The sequence below is a fragment of the Saimiri boliviensis genome, chromosome 5 (assembly GCF_048565385.1).
Source record: "Saimiri boliviensis isolate mSaiBol1 chromosome 5, mSaiBol1.pri, whole genome shotgun sequence".
Taxonomy (NCBI): Eukaryota; Metazoa; Chordata; class Mammalia; order Primates; family Cebidae; genus Saimiri; species Saimiri boliviensis.
The window spans coordinates 143840093-143852809 of record NC_133453.1 but is presented as its reverse complement, the minus strand read 5'-3'; the positions used below and the strand labels follow the sequence as shown (position 1 = coordinate 143852809).

General features: G+C 39.3%; 1 protein-coding gene across 7 annotated transcripts in view; it reads left to right on the top strand.

Moving 5' to 3' along the window:
• LINS1 (lines homolog 1) overlaps positions 1-8010 on the top strand; it is a 33627-nt gene extending 25617 nt beyond the window's left edge. For all 7 annotated transcript variants that reach the window (XM_074400102.1, XM_074400103.1, XM_010351240.3 and 4 more), the window contains 3 exons: positions 492-1082; positions 2632-2803; positions 4585-8010. In XM_074400102.1, the coding sequence (XP_074256203.1) occupies positions 492-1082; positions 2632-2803; positions 4585-5464 (1643 nt within the window). In that variant the 3' untranslated portion in view covers positions 5465-8010. The remainder of the gene's footprint in view (positions 1-491; positions 1083-2631; positions 2804-4584) is intronic.
• The last annotated feature ends 4707 nt before the right edge of the window (positions 8011-12717 follow it).

Sequence of the window (12717 nt, the reverse complement as noted above, 5' to 3'; positions counted from 1 at the left end):
GGATAACTTTTTTTTTTTTTTTTTTGAGACAAGTCTTGCTTTGTTGCTCAGGCTAGAGTCCAATGGCACAATCTCAGCTCACTGTAACCTCTGCCTCTTGGGTTCAAGTGATTCTTCTGCCTCAGGCTCCCAGGTAGCTGGGATTACAGACGCCCGCTGCCAAACTCAGCTAATTTCTGTATTTTTAATAGAGACAGGTTTTGCCATGTTGGCCACAGGCTGCTCTCAAACTCCTGACCTCAAATCATCCACCCGCATTGCTCTCCCATAGTGCTGGGATTACAGGCATGAGCCACCACGCCTAGCCATAAAATGAATTTTAACTGTGGTTATTAGCCGTTAATCTGTGTCACCTCATGTGTTAATGTTAGAGGTAAACATTCCAAATCTATTTTTCCATCTTATAAAGTGATATTTATAAAAACTAAATTGTAAAATTGTTTGAAGGAGACTGTTTTCCCTGTTTATAATTCCTGTTTTTATAATTGCAGAAATTCTAAAGCAGTTCCTGACTCATTTCAATACGATTTTTGAAGCATTTTACAATTCCTTATTCTCTCAGCATTTTGAAAACTGCCAAGATACGTCTAAAATAGTGAACATCCTGATGTGTTTCCTGGAGTTGCTTGAGCTTCTCATAGCCTCCAGAATCTACCTGAAGTTACATTTCACTTCCCAGAGGATTTTATTTTTGAAGCCAACTTGCGTGCTAGAAGTTATTACCTGGCCTATTCAGGCTTTTGTCAAAAGAAAGTTCATTATATTCCTCAAAAAGTGCCTTCTCTGTAAAGTGGGCGAAGACCTTTGTAGTGGATCTGTGCCTGCCTTAATGCCACCAGACCATCAGGTAGCGGTGGACATGCTGGCATTAGCTAATGCTGTTTTGCAAGCTGTGAATTCAGGGTTGTTGAAGACACTGTCTGTTCATGGAAAACATTCCTTTTTTGGAGGTGATGAAGTTCAGCCTGGATGTGAACATATCTTTGGTCCAGATCATGTGATCCTTAGAGCAGCAAGCTTAGTTATAATGAAATCCTTAGAAATCAAGTTTCAAAATTGTTCTTCGGCAAGTGAAATGAAAGGTAATTCTCCGAACTCCTTTTGTATGCAGTGTGTAATTATTTACTGTATAAGTACAGTAATTCATAATTATCAAATCTCAGGACTGGTATAAATTCCACTAATTTAAGCTATATGTTATCCTATTTATAACTTACTACACTTTCCGAAAAAAAAAAGAGAACTGGATTTACCTTTAAGAAACATGGCAGCTTTTTGTGGCCTCAAGGAATTTGTAGAGCCTAAGGAATGATTTAGGTTTAAAAAAGAATTGCTGATTAGTCTTCTCAAGGTAAGTGATGGAAATCAATTCATATTCAAACATTTATAGTATTTTATTTATATTCTTCTTTTTTTTAATCTAAAGTGCAGGTACACAACCATGGGCCACTGCAGCCCTGACCCCCCTGGGCCCAGACTAATCCTCCCGTCATAGCCTGGCAGGCCCCAGCCTGGGAGGTCAAGGCTAAAGTGAGCCACGATCCATAGCACACCTGCACTCCAGCTCTGATGCAACAGATGGAGATCTGTCAGAGAGATTAAAGAAAAATGTGTTCACTCCCACTTATATGTTTGTTGTTATTATTGTTTGTCATTTCTTTGTTATTATTATGTTTACTGTTTATTTATTTGGAGACAGGGTCTTGCTCTGTCGCCCAGGCTCACTGCAGCCTCAACATGTTGAGCTCAAGCGATCCTCCTGCCTCCATTTCCCCACCCCATTTATATTAATCCTTCATACTGTTAGTATTTCTACTGACATAGATTTTTGAAAATTAGATACTGAACTGAAGGTAATATATGAGAAATCACATTGACAAAGAAATTGTTACATATATAATTTCCACGATAGTAACTCAGGAGTTCAAAGTCTTCCATTTCACTTGAGGAAAATGAATAGTAAATGTCTCTAAACAAGCAGCATACAGATTCAGTGAAAAGTTTGAATTGTGAGCAATGACATCACTGAATTGCTTTTGATATAATTTAGCTTTTAATAACTACACATTACTTATAATTCTGTGCAGTTATAATTTGTAACACTAGATGGCACCTGTTATATAATTCAGTTTTAAATTATAGTTAAAACTCCCTAAAATGTTGTTTATTTTTGTGCTTAATAGTAGTACTTCTATGCTCTAAACAAGCAAACAATATGTTTTTCTGTTATTTTGAAGACAAAACGGTTTTTGCTCGGTTGCATTCTTGCCTCTAGTCACAGATAACTCTGGCATCTGATGAAGTGATCTCTGTTGTCTGCTCATTTATCTGTTTTTAGCAAGAAACCACATAACTTTTATTTCTAAGAGACAGTTATTTGGCAGTTGTTGCGAATACTTGATCTAGCTGTACATTTTGCACGTACGCACTCTGGAATGAGTGACTTTTCTTTCCTGAGCCTCATTTGCCAAAGAGAGATGATTCCTAACTGATTCCTGATGACTTTTTGAAAGTGAATTAGGATAATTGCATCTTAAGGTACTTTAGACGCTGTGAGTTTATATATAGGCAAGGTATTATTAATGTGTTCATCAACTGTTGCCTACACTTTGAAATTTGCATTTTTTAAAGTTGACTTGCAGAGGTTCATGTCTGAGTTACTGACCTTCTTAAAGCCTCACCTTCAGCCCTCTCTGCAATTACACAATCCGTGCAAATGGCTGTCTAGGGTTTTCATAGAACAAGACGATGACATGCTGGAGGCTGCCAAGGCATCACTGGGCATCTACTTAACACTGACCAGGTTAGTGTATTTTAGAATATTATTGAACTGCCTTCAAGTCAGGAAAGCAGAAGACATTTCTGAGAATGTGTTGGGCATGTTATTTACTTTGCATCATTTGGGGGGAAACATACTGTGGTTTCCTCCTAAGTTCCTGTTCCTTTCATTAAACCTGACTTACATGAAAAGGAGACTGCATTTGCATCACTATGAAAACTTGGCTGACTGGGCAGATCTCAGGTAGTATAACTAGATTGGGACCTGAAAACATGGCTTCTGATTCAGTCTCCAGTAAGTCAGTACACTTCTCTGAATCTTGATTGTTGTTAATATAAGACCTCTTTTGACCCCTAAGACTTGCTTTTCCGTATTAAGCTTCAGTAGCCTTTGTAAAGGTGAATACAAACTTAGAAATAGTCGAAGGAGCTGTTCTGAATATTCATTTTAATATTCAGTCAAATTTGGGCTGATACCTTCTTGAGGCAAGTGTCTGAAATTGGTTAAGTTCATGTACTGATGATTTATACTGATTGTTTCTGCTCCATTAAAATAGCTGTACTTGGGATAATATCTTCTTGTGGCAAATAGCTATAATTGGTTATGAAGCTAATAACTGATGACCTTTCCCAATGTTTCAGCTTCTGCTTTATTAAAACCCTAAAATATTTGCTTTATTTCCATTTCTTTCTTGGCCTGGGAGAAAGGGATTTCTTGCTAATGATCTGTGGTGCAGCGTTGTGCTGCCAGTACTTACTTGTATTATGACACTGCTGGCAGTGGCTGCTTTTAGACTCTAAGTGTTTGGGGCCAATTTTCAAAAGGTTCTAATCAAGAACACAAAATTCCTGCATGTGATTTGAATTAGGTTCAAAACAGTCAAATACAAATTCAGTCTGAAAATGCACATGCCTGTAAGAGTTTATCTCAATTGTACTCAAAGTTAGCTTTTTACTCCTCAGGAAGTAGAAACCCCTGAATTAAACTTAACTTTGTATGTGAATTTCCCACTTTTTAATTCCAGTTCAGTGTGTCCAGAGAGGCATGTGCTTACAACATACATACTTTTTTCACATGTAGTTGTATTTGTTAAGATTTTTTTTGGTTGTAAATTATAGAAACCAACTCAAACTAATTTAAGAAAAAAACAGAATTTATTGGCTCATAACTAAGAGTTCTAAAGGGTCAAGTTGGGGTCAGGTATTAACTATATGTACAGGGACTCTAACCATGTCATCAATTACTTCTCTTTTTCTCTGTCTCAAAGCTTTGAATTCATTCTCAGGCATGGCAACCGGCAGTTTAAGGCTTACCTCAGCCTTACAGTTATAATCTTCCACAGCTCCAGCAGAAGTCCCAGGGGCAATCTGATTAGCCCACTTGGGTCACAGAGCCTTGTCAGAACCAGTCACTGTGGCCAGGAGCATGGAGTGCTCTGATTGGCCAGTCTGGGTCACATGCCCACCCTTGCTGAGGTGGGTAAGGAAAGAGGTTTAGGAATTATCTTACCACATGAAATTGGTTACCTGTAAGAATGAGGAATTCTGATGTCAAGAAAAAGGATGACAGAGAACTTTTATTGGGCAGACAAAAGCTAGAACTGCCAAAGTCAGTGGATTCTGCTTTACTGAGTCAGATTTATTTAGAGCTTATGGAGAAAGGAGTGGGTCTTGAATTTTTTTCTTTTAATGCATAGATTTAAAAGTAATCTAATAGGTTAATTTGTGTTGTATGAATTATATCTGTTAAAACTGTTTATTTTTATAAAGTCCTTAATTTGGATGCTCCATTATCTTCATTTTCAGAGGATGTGAAGCCACTGAAAGCTTGACCCAAGGAAAGGAAATGTGGACCCATCACACACATGAAAATGGCTATAATCCTCACTGTATTTTCCTGTTCTTCTTAGGAAATATAGGATTTGATTCTACAGTTCTTCTTGACTTTTTGATTTCATCAGAAACCTGTTTTCTTGAATATTTCGTTAGATATTTAAAATTACTACAAAAGGACTGGGATAATTTTTTCATCATTTGCAGTAACTTTGATGCAGCTGAATCTAAATATGACATGAGTACTTGTGGCTGTGTCCCCTCACTTGTCCAAGACCAAAGCACCAACCAAACAATACCCCATCGTTTACCTGCTCCTCATAGTCACGTAGAGGTGTGTGCTTGCCACTCTCAGGCTTCTGATGCTCCCTCTGAACCACTGAGAGCTGTGACATCCAAAGGGAATCACCCCATGTACACTCCTAGTCTGTCTTCCCCACCGGCGTCTCAAAGTCTGGTAGATTATGACAGCTCTGATGATTCTGAAGTGGAGTCCACAGACCAGTGTCTAGCTAACAGTAAACAGACATCTTTACACCAACAAGGAACTAAGGAGATTAAGGACACAGCTGTGACAAGCAGGGATGAAAAAGAATTTAGCCGTGAGCCTCCATCAAGGCCTCTGGTTGTGAAAGAATTGGATACAGCCTTCTCCTTTGGTTGTGAAGTAGTCCCAAATGATGTACTCTCTGCAGTGGGAATATTTTACAGAACAGTTAAATGCTTCAAAGAACTACAAGGTGCCATCTGCCGTTTGCAAAAGAAAAATCTTTTCCCATATAATCCAACTGCACTTATGAAGTTGTTAAAATACATAGAGGTGATAAGTAATAAAACTATGAACACTTTGTAAAACAATTTTCAGGAATTGTTTTTTCTTAATATAAATTGTGTCTCAATGAGATAATAGTATGAAACAATCACCACAAAAGGGTTTTCTTTTCTTTCTTTCTTTCTTTTTTTTTTCTTTGAGATGGAGTCTCCCTCTGTCACCCAGGCTGGAGTGCAGTGGCATGATGTTGGCTCACTGCAACCTCTGCCTCCTGGGTTCAAGCAGTTCTCCTCCCTCAGCCTCCAGAGTAGCTGGGATTACAGGTGCCCGCCACCACACCCAGCTAGTTTTTGCATTTTAGTAGAGATGGTGTTTTGCCATGTTCCAGGCTGGTCTCAAACACCTGACCTCAAGTGATTCACTCGCCTCAGCCTCCCAAAGTGCTGGGATTACAGGCATGAGCCACTGTGCCCGGCTGGATTTTCTAAACGAGTTCCTACTTTTTGCCTTATTGTAAGCAACCTAGTGAATGAAAAAGAGACATCAAATGACAAGTCCCCCAATATAGCTGTATACTGTTGGAGATTTATGCCAGTTCAAACTGACAGAAAATCAGGGGTGGTTATTATATTTGTTAACTAGGGCTTCTCTAACAATCTGCCACATGTGCCACGGCTTCAGAGACACCTGAAATTACTCTCATGGTTCTGGAGGCCAGAATCCAAACTCGAGGTGCAGCAGGGCCATGCTGTCAGGATCTGGAGAAGAATTCCTCCCTGCCGCTTTCCAGCTTCTGGCAGCAGCCAGCCATCCCTGGTGTCTCTTGTCTTGTATCAGTGTCACTCCAGTTCCTGCCTCATACGACACTTGCCTGTGCCCAGTTTCCCTCCTACAGGGACATTGATCATTGGATTAGGACCCACCCTTATCCAGTATGATCTCAACCTGATTACAGCTGCAAAGACCCTAATTCCAGATAAGGCCACTTTCATGTGTTCTTGGTGGACTTGAATCCAGAAGGAATACAAAACAAATATAGTTACTATTTCCCTCTGGGGTATATACCCAGCAAGGATATATTAAAAATGTAAAACCTTAGTAGTTTCTTTGAGAAGTGCTTATACTGTATGAATATGATTCTTTCTAAAAAATTTTAGTTACTACATAGTTTTCTTATTTAAAATTGTGACCTGGACCACTGGCAAGATGGCGAAATAGAAACAGCTCCTGTCTGCAGCTCCCAGTGAGATTGACACAGAAGGTGGATGATTTCTGCATTTCCAACTGAGGTCCCCAGTTCATCTCGTTCGGACTGGTCAGACGGTACAGCCCAGAGGGTGAGCCAAAGTAGGGTGGGGCATTGCCTCACCGGGGAAGCACAGGGGTTGGGGAGCTCCCTCTCCTAGCCAAGTGAAGGCATGAGAGACTGTACCAGCAAGAAAACTGAAACTGATCCCTTCCTTACATCTTGCACAGAAATTAACTCAAGATGGATTAAAGACTTAAATGTAAAACCCAAAATGATAAAAACCCTGGAAGAAAATCAGGACAATACCATTCAGGACATAGGCATGGGCAAATACTTCACGACTAAAACACCGAAAGCAAAGGCAGCAAAAGCCCAAATAGACAAATGGGATCTAATCAAACTAAAGAGCTTCTGCACAGCAAAAGAAACTAGCATTAGAGGGAACAAGCAACCTACAGAATGGGAGAAGAATTTTGCAATTTATCCATCCAACAAAGGGCTAATATCCAGCATCAACAACCCCACCAAAAAATGGGTGAAGAATATGAACAGACACGTCTCAAAAGAAGATATTTATGCAGCCAACAAACGTGAAAAGAAAACATCATCACTGGTTGTTAGAGAAATGAAAATTAAAACCACAGTGAGATACTATCTCACACCAGTTAGAGTGGTGATCATTAAAAAGTCAGGAAACACAGATGCTGGAGAGGATGTGGAGAAACAGGAATGCTTTTACACTGTTGGAGGGAGTATAAATTAATTCAACCATTGTGGAAGACAGTGCAGTGATTCCTCAAGGATCTAGAACTAAAAATAACATTTGACCCATTACTGGGTATATACCCAAAGGACTACAAGTCATTCTACTATAAAGACAGATGCACGTGTATGTTCAGCGGCCCTGTTCTCAATAACAAAGACTTGGAGCCAACTCAAATGCCCATCAAAGATAGACTGGATAAAGAAAATGTGGCACATATACACCATGGAATACTATGCAACCATAAAAAAGGATGAGTTCATGTGCTTCGCAAGAACATGGATGAAGCTGGAAACCACCATTCTCAGCAAACTAACACAGGAACAGAAAACCAAACACCACATGTTCTCACTCATAAGTGGGAGTTAAACAATGAGAACACATGGTTACAGGGAGGGGAACATCACACACCAGGGCCTGTTTGGGGGGTGGGGGTTAGGGGAGGGATTGCATTAGGAGAAATACGTAATGTAGATGACGGGTTGATGGGTGCAGCAAACCACCATGGCACGTGTATACCTGTGTAACAAACCTGCATATTCTACACATGTACCCCAGAACTTAAAGCATAATTTTAAAAAAATGAAAAAAATAAAATGGTGACATTAATAATAATGTTCTATATTCTTGAGGGGAAGCAGTAAATTCAATCTTAATATGTTTATTGGGTTTGTGTAATAGGAGCAGTAAGTGTATTGTGCTGCTAAGTCTGGTATTAAAGCAGTCTAAAATATTGCCTGTAAATTTCTTTTTTTTAAATGATCCCTTTGCAGAGAAACAGAAGAAAGATTAAACCTACCAGATATTGAAATATATATTAAGGCTATGGTAACTGAAACAGTTTAGTACTTATTCAGGTAGAAATGGAAAAATCAGTGATGCTAAATAGAAGGTTGCTGATTAAAATAACAGTGAAGTGCCAGTGTTAGCCACATAGAAATGCAAAGGTCAAAAGGTTTGCATTTAACCTGCTGTTGGTAAGGATGTGCATTGAGGCAGTTTCTACCATGATTTAAAAAGCATGTCAAAGAATGTGCACCCAAAGATGCCATCTTGTTTGTAAAAAACATTTTTAAGGTTTTATTTAGAGCTTCACTAGAAATACCTGTTAAGTAAGTCAGAATTTGTATATCCAGTGGAATATTACTTGCCTGTGCAAGTAATGGGTTTTATGCATGTTTGTGGATATAAAACATCTCCAGTGAAAAACAAGTAAAACATGGGGCTTGCAATTGTTTAGAAAAATAATCAGGGCAGGAGTAATACACATTCACATACTTGCATATGTTTTTGGGCATGTATAACATATGTATGTAAGACTATATAAGGAAGTCATAGTAGTGGCTGCCTTGGGAGACAGGTCTGAAGTAGAAGACAAATTCTCATCTTTTTGTACTATTTTTAGCTGGATACATCCAGCACTGCATTAGGATGTTTCAGCCAATGACAGACCACATACTACAGTAACTGTCCTATGCTTAGACACACTCATACTTATTATTGTGTTACAGTTGCCTGCAGTATTCAGTACGATAACCTGCTGTGTCCAGGTTTGTAGTCCAGGAGCAATAGGCTATACCATACAGGCTAGATGTGTAGTAGGCTATGCCAGCTAGGTTTGTTGAGTATACTCTGTGACATACATGACATCACAAGACAACAAAATTGCCTTACAACTCATTTCTCAGAACTTGTCCCTGTCAAGTGACCCATGGCTAATTGTTTTTTAATGGAAATAACTAGGAAAAGAAAAAAAAATTGACTGTTGTTCCCAAGGGTACATAAATGTTGACTGCATTATAACTCATGGCTATGCAGATGTGGTTTTGACCTGTGTTTATAAGGTTAGCAAGGAACTGTCAGCCCTTCATTACATGTAAAATGAGGAAAAAGCAATCATAGAGGTATGCTAAGTTGGTATTTCAGAATCTCTAAATGTATAACTAACTTGAGTGTAAGTCAATTCATCACACACTCACTAAGCCGTGCTCTTGCTAAAGGTGACCCTTAGCTTTGTGATCACTGTCCTTGGCCTTTCTGAGTCTAAGAGCTATTCCCAGTTAGGTCATAAAGGAACACAAAACTGTTGATACATGTCTGCACAGTGAGTTCCCATTGTACAACACAAGAGCAGTCTGTAACCTCGCCCCTTCAAGTAAAAGCATATGGAAGTGCAAGTGAGCACACGGTGCTGTGCCCCAAACTTACTTGTTTTAAAGCAGAAAAGATACAGAAAAGTGCACTGTAAGTATACAGCATGTTAAATTTTCAGAAACAGCACACCTGTGGAGCCAGTCCCCAGATCAAGAAATAGCATGAGGCACCCAGAACTCCCCTTGAATCCCCTCCCTGTCACTGTCCACCCCAAAGGTACCTGTATCCTGAACTGAGACAACAGAGATGATCTTTGCCTGGTTTCGTCTTTCTTTTATATAAATGGAGTCATAGATTATGTATTCTTTTGTTCAGCATCATTTGGGAGTGTGTACTGGTTTATTTTTAAAAGATCAAGTACCCACATTTTAGCTATTATTAGTAACAAGATACTTTGACTCCTCATAACTCTCTGACACACCCAGTATGCTAGCACAGTGAGATTGACAAACACTGGTCAAACATTAAAGCATATGCTAAACAGGTTATGCAGGGCCTTGTGCAACTGGCCCTAATCTGCTTCTCCAGACTGGTTTTCTCGCCATCCACTGTTCCTTGCACAACTCTTGGCCCTCACATATTCATTCTTCAAGCCTCCTCTTCAGTGTTAGATGTGTGAAGCCTTCCCTCATCCATTCTGCACCATTTAATTTTGCATGCTCTATTCTCCGCACGTTGGTCTTTCCTCTATTGTAGCATTTGTCACACTATATTTGAACCATAAGTCAACAGTCTTTCCATTTGCTAAGCTCTTTTTACATCATCATATCATAGGCACAGCACAAATGTTGAATAAATGAGAAGTGATCCTTCTCCAGGGATTTGATCATCTACTGAAGGAGATGGAGAATTATAATCATTATCTTTATCTTGCACTTCCTGCTTGCCAGCTACTGTTTTAAGTGCTTTTCTAATCCTTGTAACACTGTTAGAAGGTGGGTCCCACTGATTCCTGTTTTGCAGACATGGAGATTAAGTAGCTTGCTCAAGATCACCCAGCCAGTAGTGGCAGAGCTGAGGTAATGGATTCAGGTAGTTGGGTTCCAACCTCTTCTCAGACTCCCTCCATAATTTATTCCCTGCCTTCAAGACAGAAGATCATGGATGTACCCTATTAAAACTAAAATTGTTGCAGCTTTGGATATGTGTGGTGGGTGGTATAAGTCACACTATAAAATTATATTGGAATCAGGTTATCCAAGACCTAGGGGGCTGTGCTAAGGAGTGTTGACTTTTCTGTAGGCAGTGGAGAGCTGATGAGCTTTTTTTTAGTAAATGGCTGGTTTTGTGTTTGAAGAACGCAACTTTAGTGGCAATATAACGCCTGGATGGAGAAGCACAAAGGTTGGGAAGAGTCTATTGCAGAAATCCCATTGAAGGCAAGGGCAATGGGAATGGGATCCTGGCCTGGCTGAATGCCATGCTCACATCACTTTCTCTGCCTTCAGACACCCACTAACAACAATAAAGAGGTCAAATATCGCAAGCAAGAAGACACACAAGGACAAAATGGAAAAGGAGAAAATAATTTTGGAAGCTCACAAGATAGGTATGTTGAAAACTTGTAACCATGAAGTGGGTTCACCTTGCCTGCTGCCTAGACAGAGCCAATTTATCAAGACCGGGTAATTTCAGTAGAGAAAGAGTAATTCATGCAGAGCCAGCTGTGGGGGAGATTAGAGTTTTATTATTACTCAGGTTCCAATAATTGAATAATAGTAAGTACCAGAAAGAGTGAAAAGGACTGGAAAAGAGAAAGTACAAAAGAAATACAAGAAAACTTTTTGGAACTGAGACTGAGTCTTTAAATAATGTGTGCAAGTTTAACTGGACAAAAATAAATAAAAACACAATTTTTAAAAGGAGGAACAGGATCAACCTGAAACAAACAGCCATCATTTCACTGGCATGCTGAGATGCTGCTCTGTTTACTGATTATTTCAGTATTTATTTCAGTATTTCTTATTGAAAGTTGGAAGCCCTAGGAGGAAGAAAAGTTCAGTTCTCACCTGAGTGACTTCTGGCACTGCTATCAGCACAGCACAGCGTCCAGAGTTAGAAATCCTCTGTTGAAAATTAGAAGAACAGAGCAAAATATGAGCCATTTGTATACAGGTATTATGAAAAGCATCCAAGAAAGTATGTTTGCCCTGAGAGTGGAGAGAGAGAGTGAGAGTGGGTGGGGGAGGACTAGATAGAAGAAGCAAAGAGAGAAATTTGAGGCAGGAGAACAGAAAATACTATGAGGAAACTAAGAAAGATTGTACAGAGTTTTGAGAAGGAAAATGTATGTGGGGTTTAGTGTGTCTGAGAGCAACAGTGGGATGAGATCTGAGAAACCACCAGATGATTTTACCATTAAGAAGTAATTGAAGATGTTTAAGAGAGAAATTTTAGTTGGACCCAAGTGTGCGCGGGAGGGGATGAGGTAGAACCCAAGGTGGTGGTTTTCAATTTATTTGTATTTTCTGCATACAAATAATACTGGCATTTTGGGTTGCACCTTTTAAATAACAGGCTGAAAACAATACCATTCAAGTCAGAAATAGTTTTAACATGATCACCAAAGGCTACGTTCCAGACATCCAAAGCATCTCCCTGGGCACCCATTGGACTTGCTGCTGTCCCTCCCACGTCTTCCTTAACACAACCCACCAGGGCTGTGCTTGGTAGACATGGACTGCCCAGATGTTTGGAAACTTGACCTAAATATTAAACTTTACATGGTCTTGATTGTCATTTGTGACAGCATAAAAATTGTCTTGCTTTATCAATATGCACATTTGAAAATTATGGTGGATAAAATGCCTTTTCTGACAGTAGGATCATAGAGCAGACTGGCAAACCATTTCTGAGTTTTTCTGGTTATTTTAAAGAAGGTAGAACTGAACTCACATCAAAGCCTTTACAGTAAACGCTACGGATCTCCTCTTAATTGCAAAGCTGGCTTGTATATTTTTTAAGATAAAGGAAAAGCAGTGATCCCTTTCCAAGTTTGCAGTTCACATTGAACCTTACCAAGCAGCTGGAATAAACTGTACTCCAGTTACCTACTGCATTGAGTACAATACATGTTTGTGCACACCCTGGGTTGCTTGTGTTTTTCCTTTTCACGATTTTTGCTTTGTTTTCAAAGTATACTTCTCTGATACTTATTTTAAATTTGCT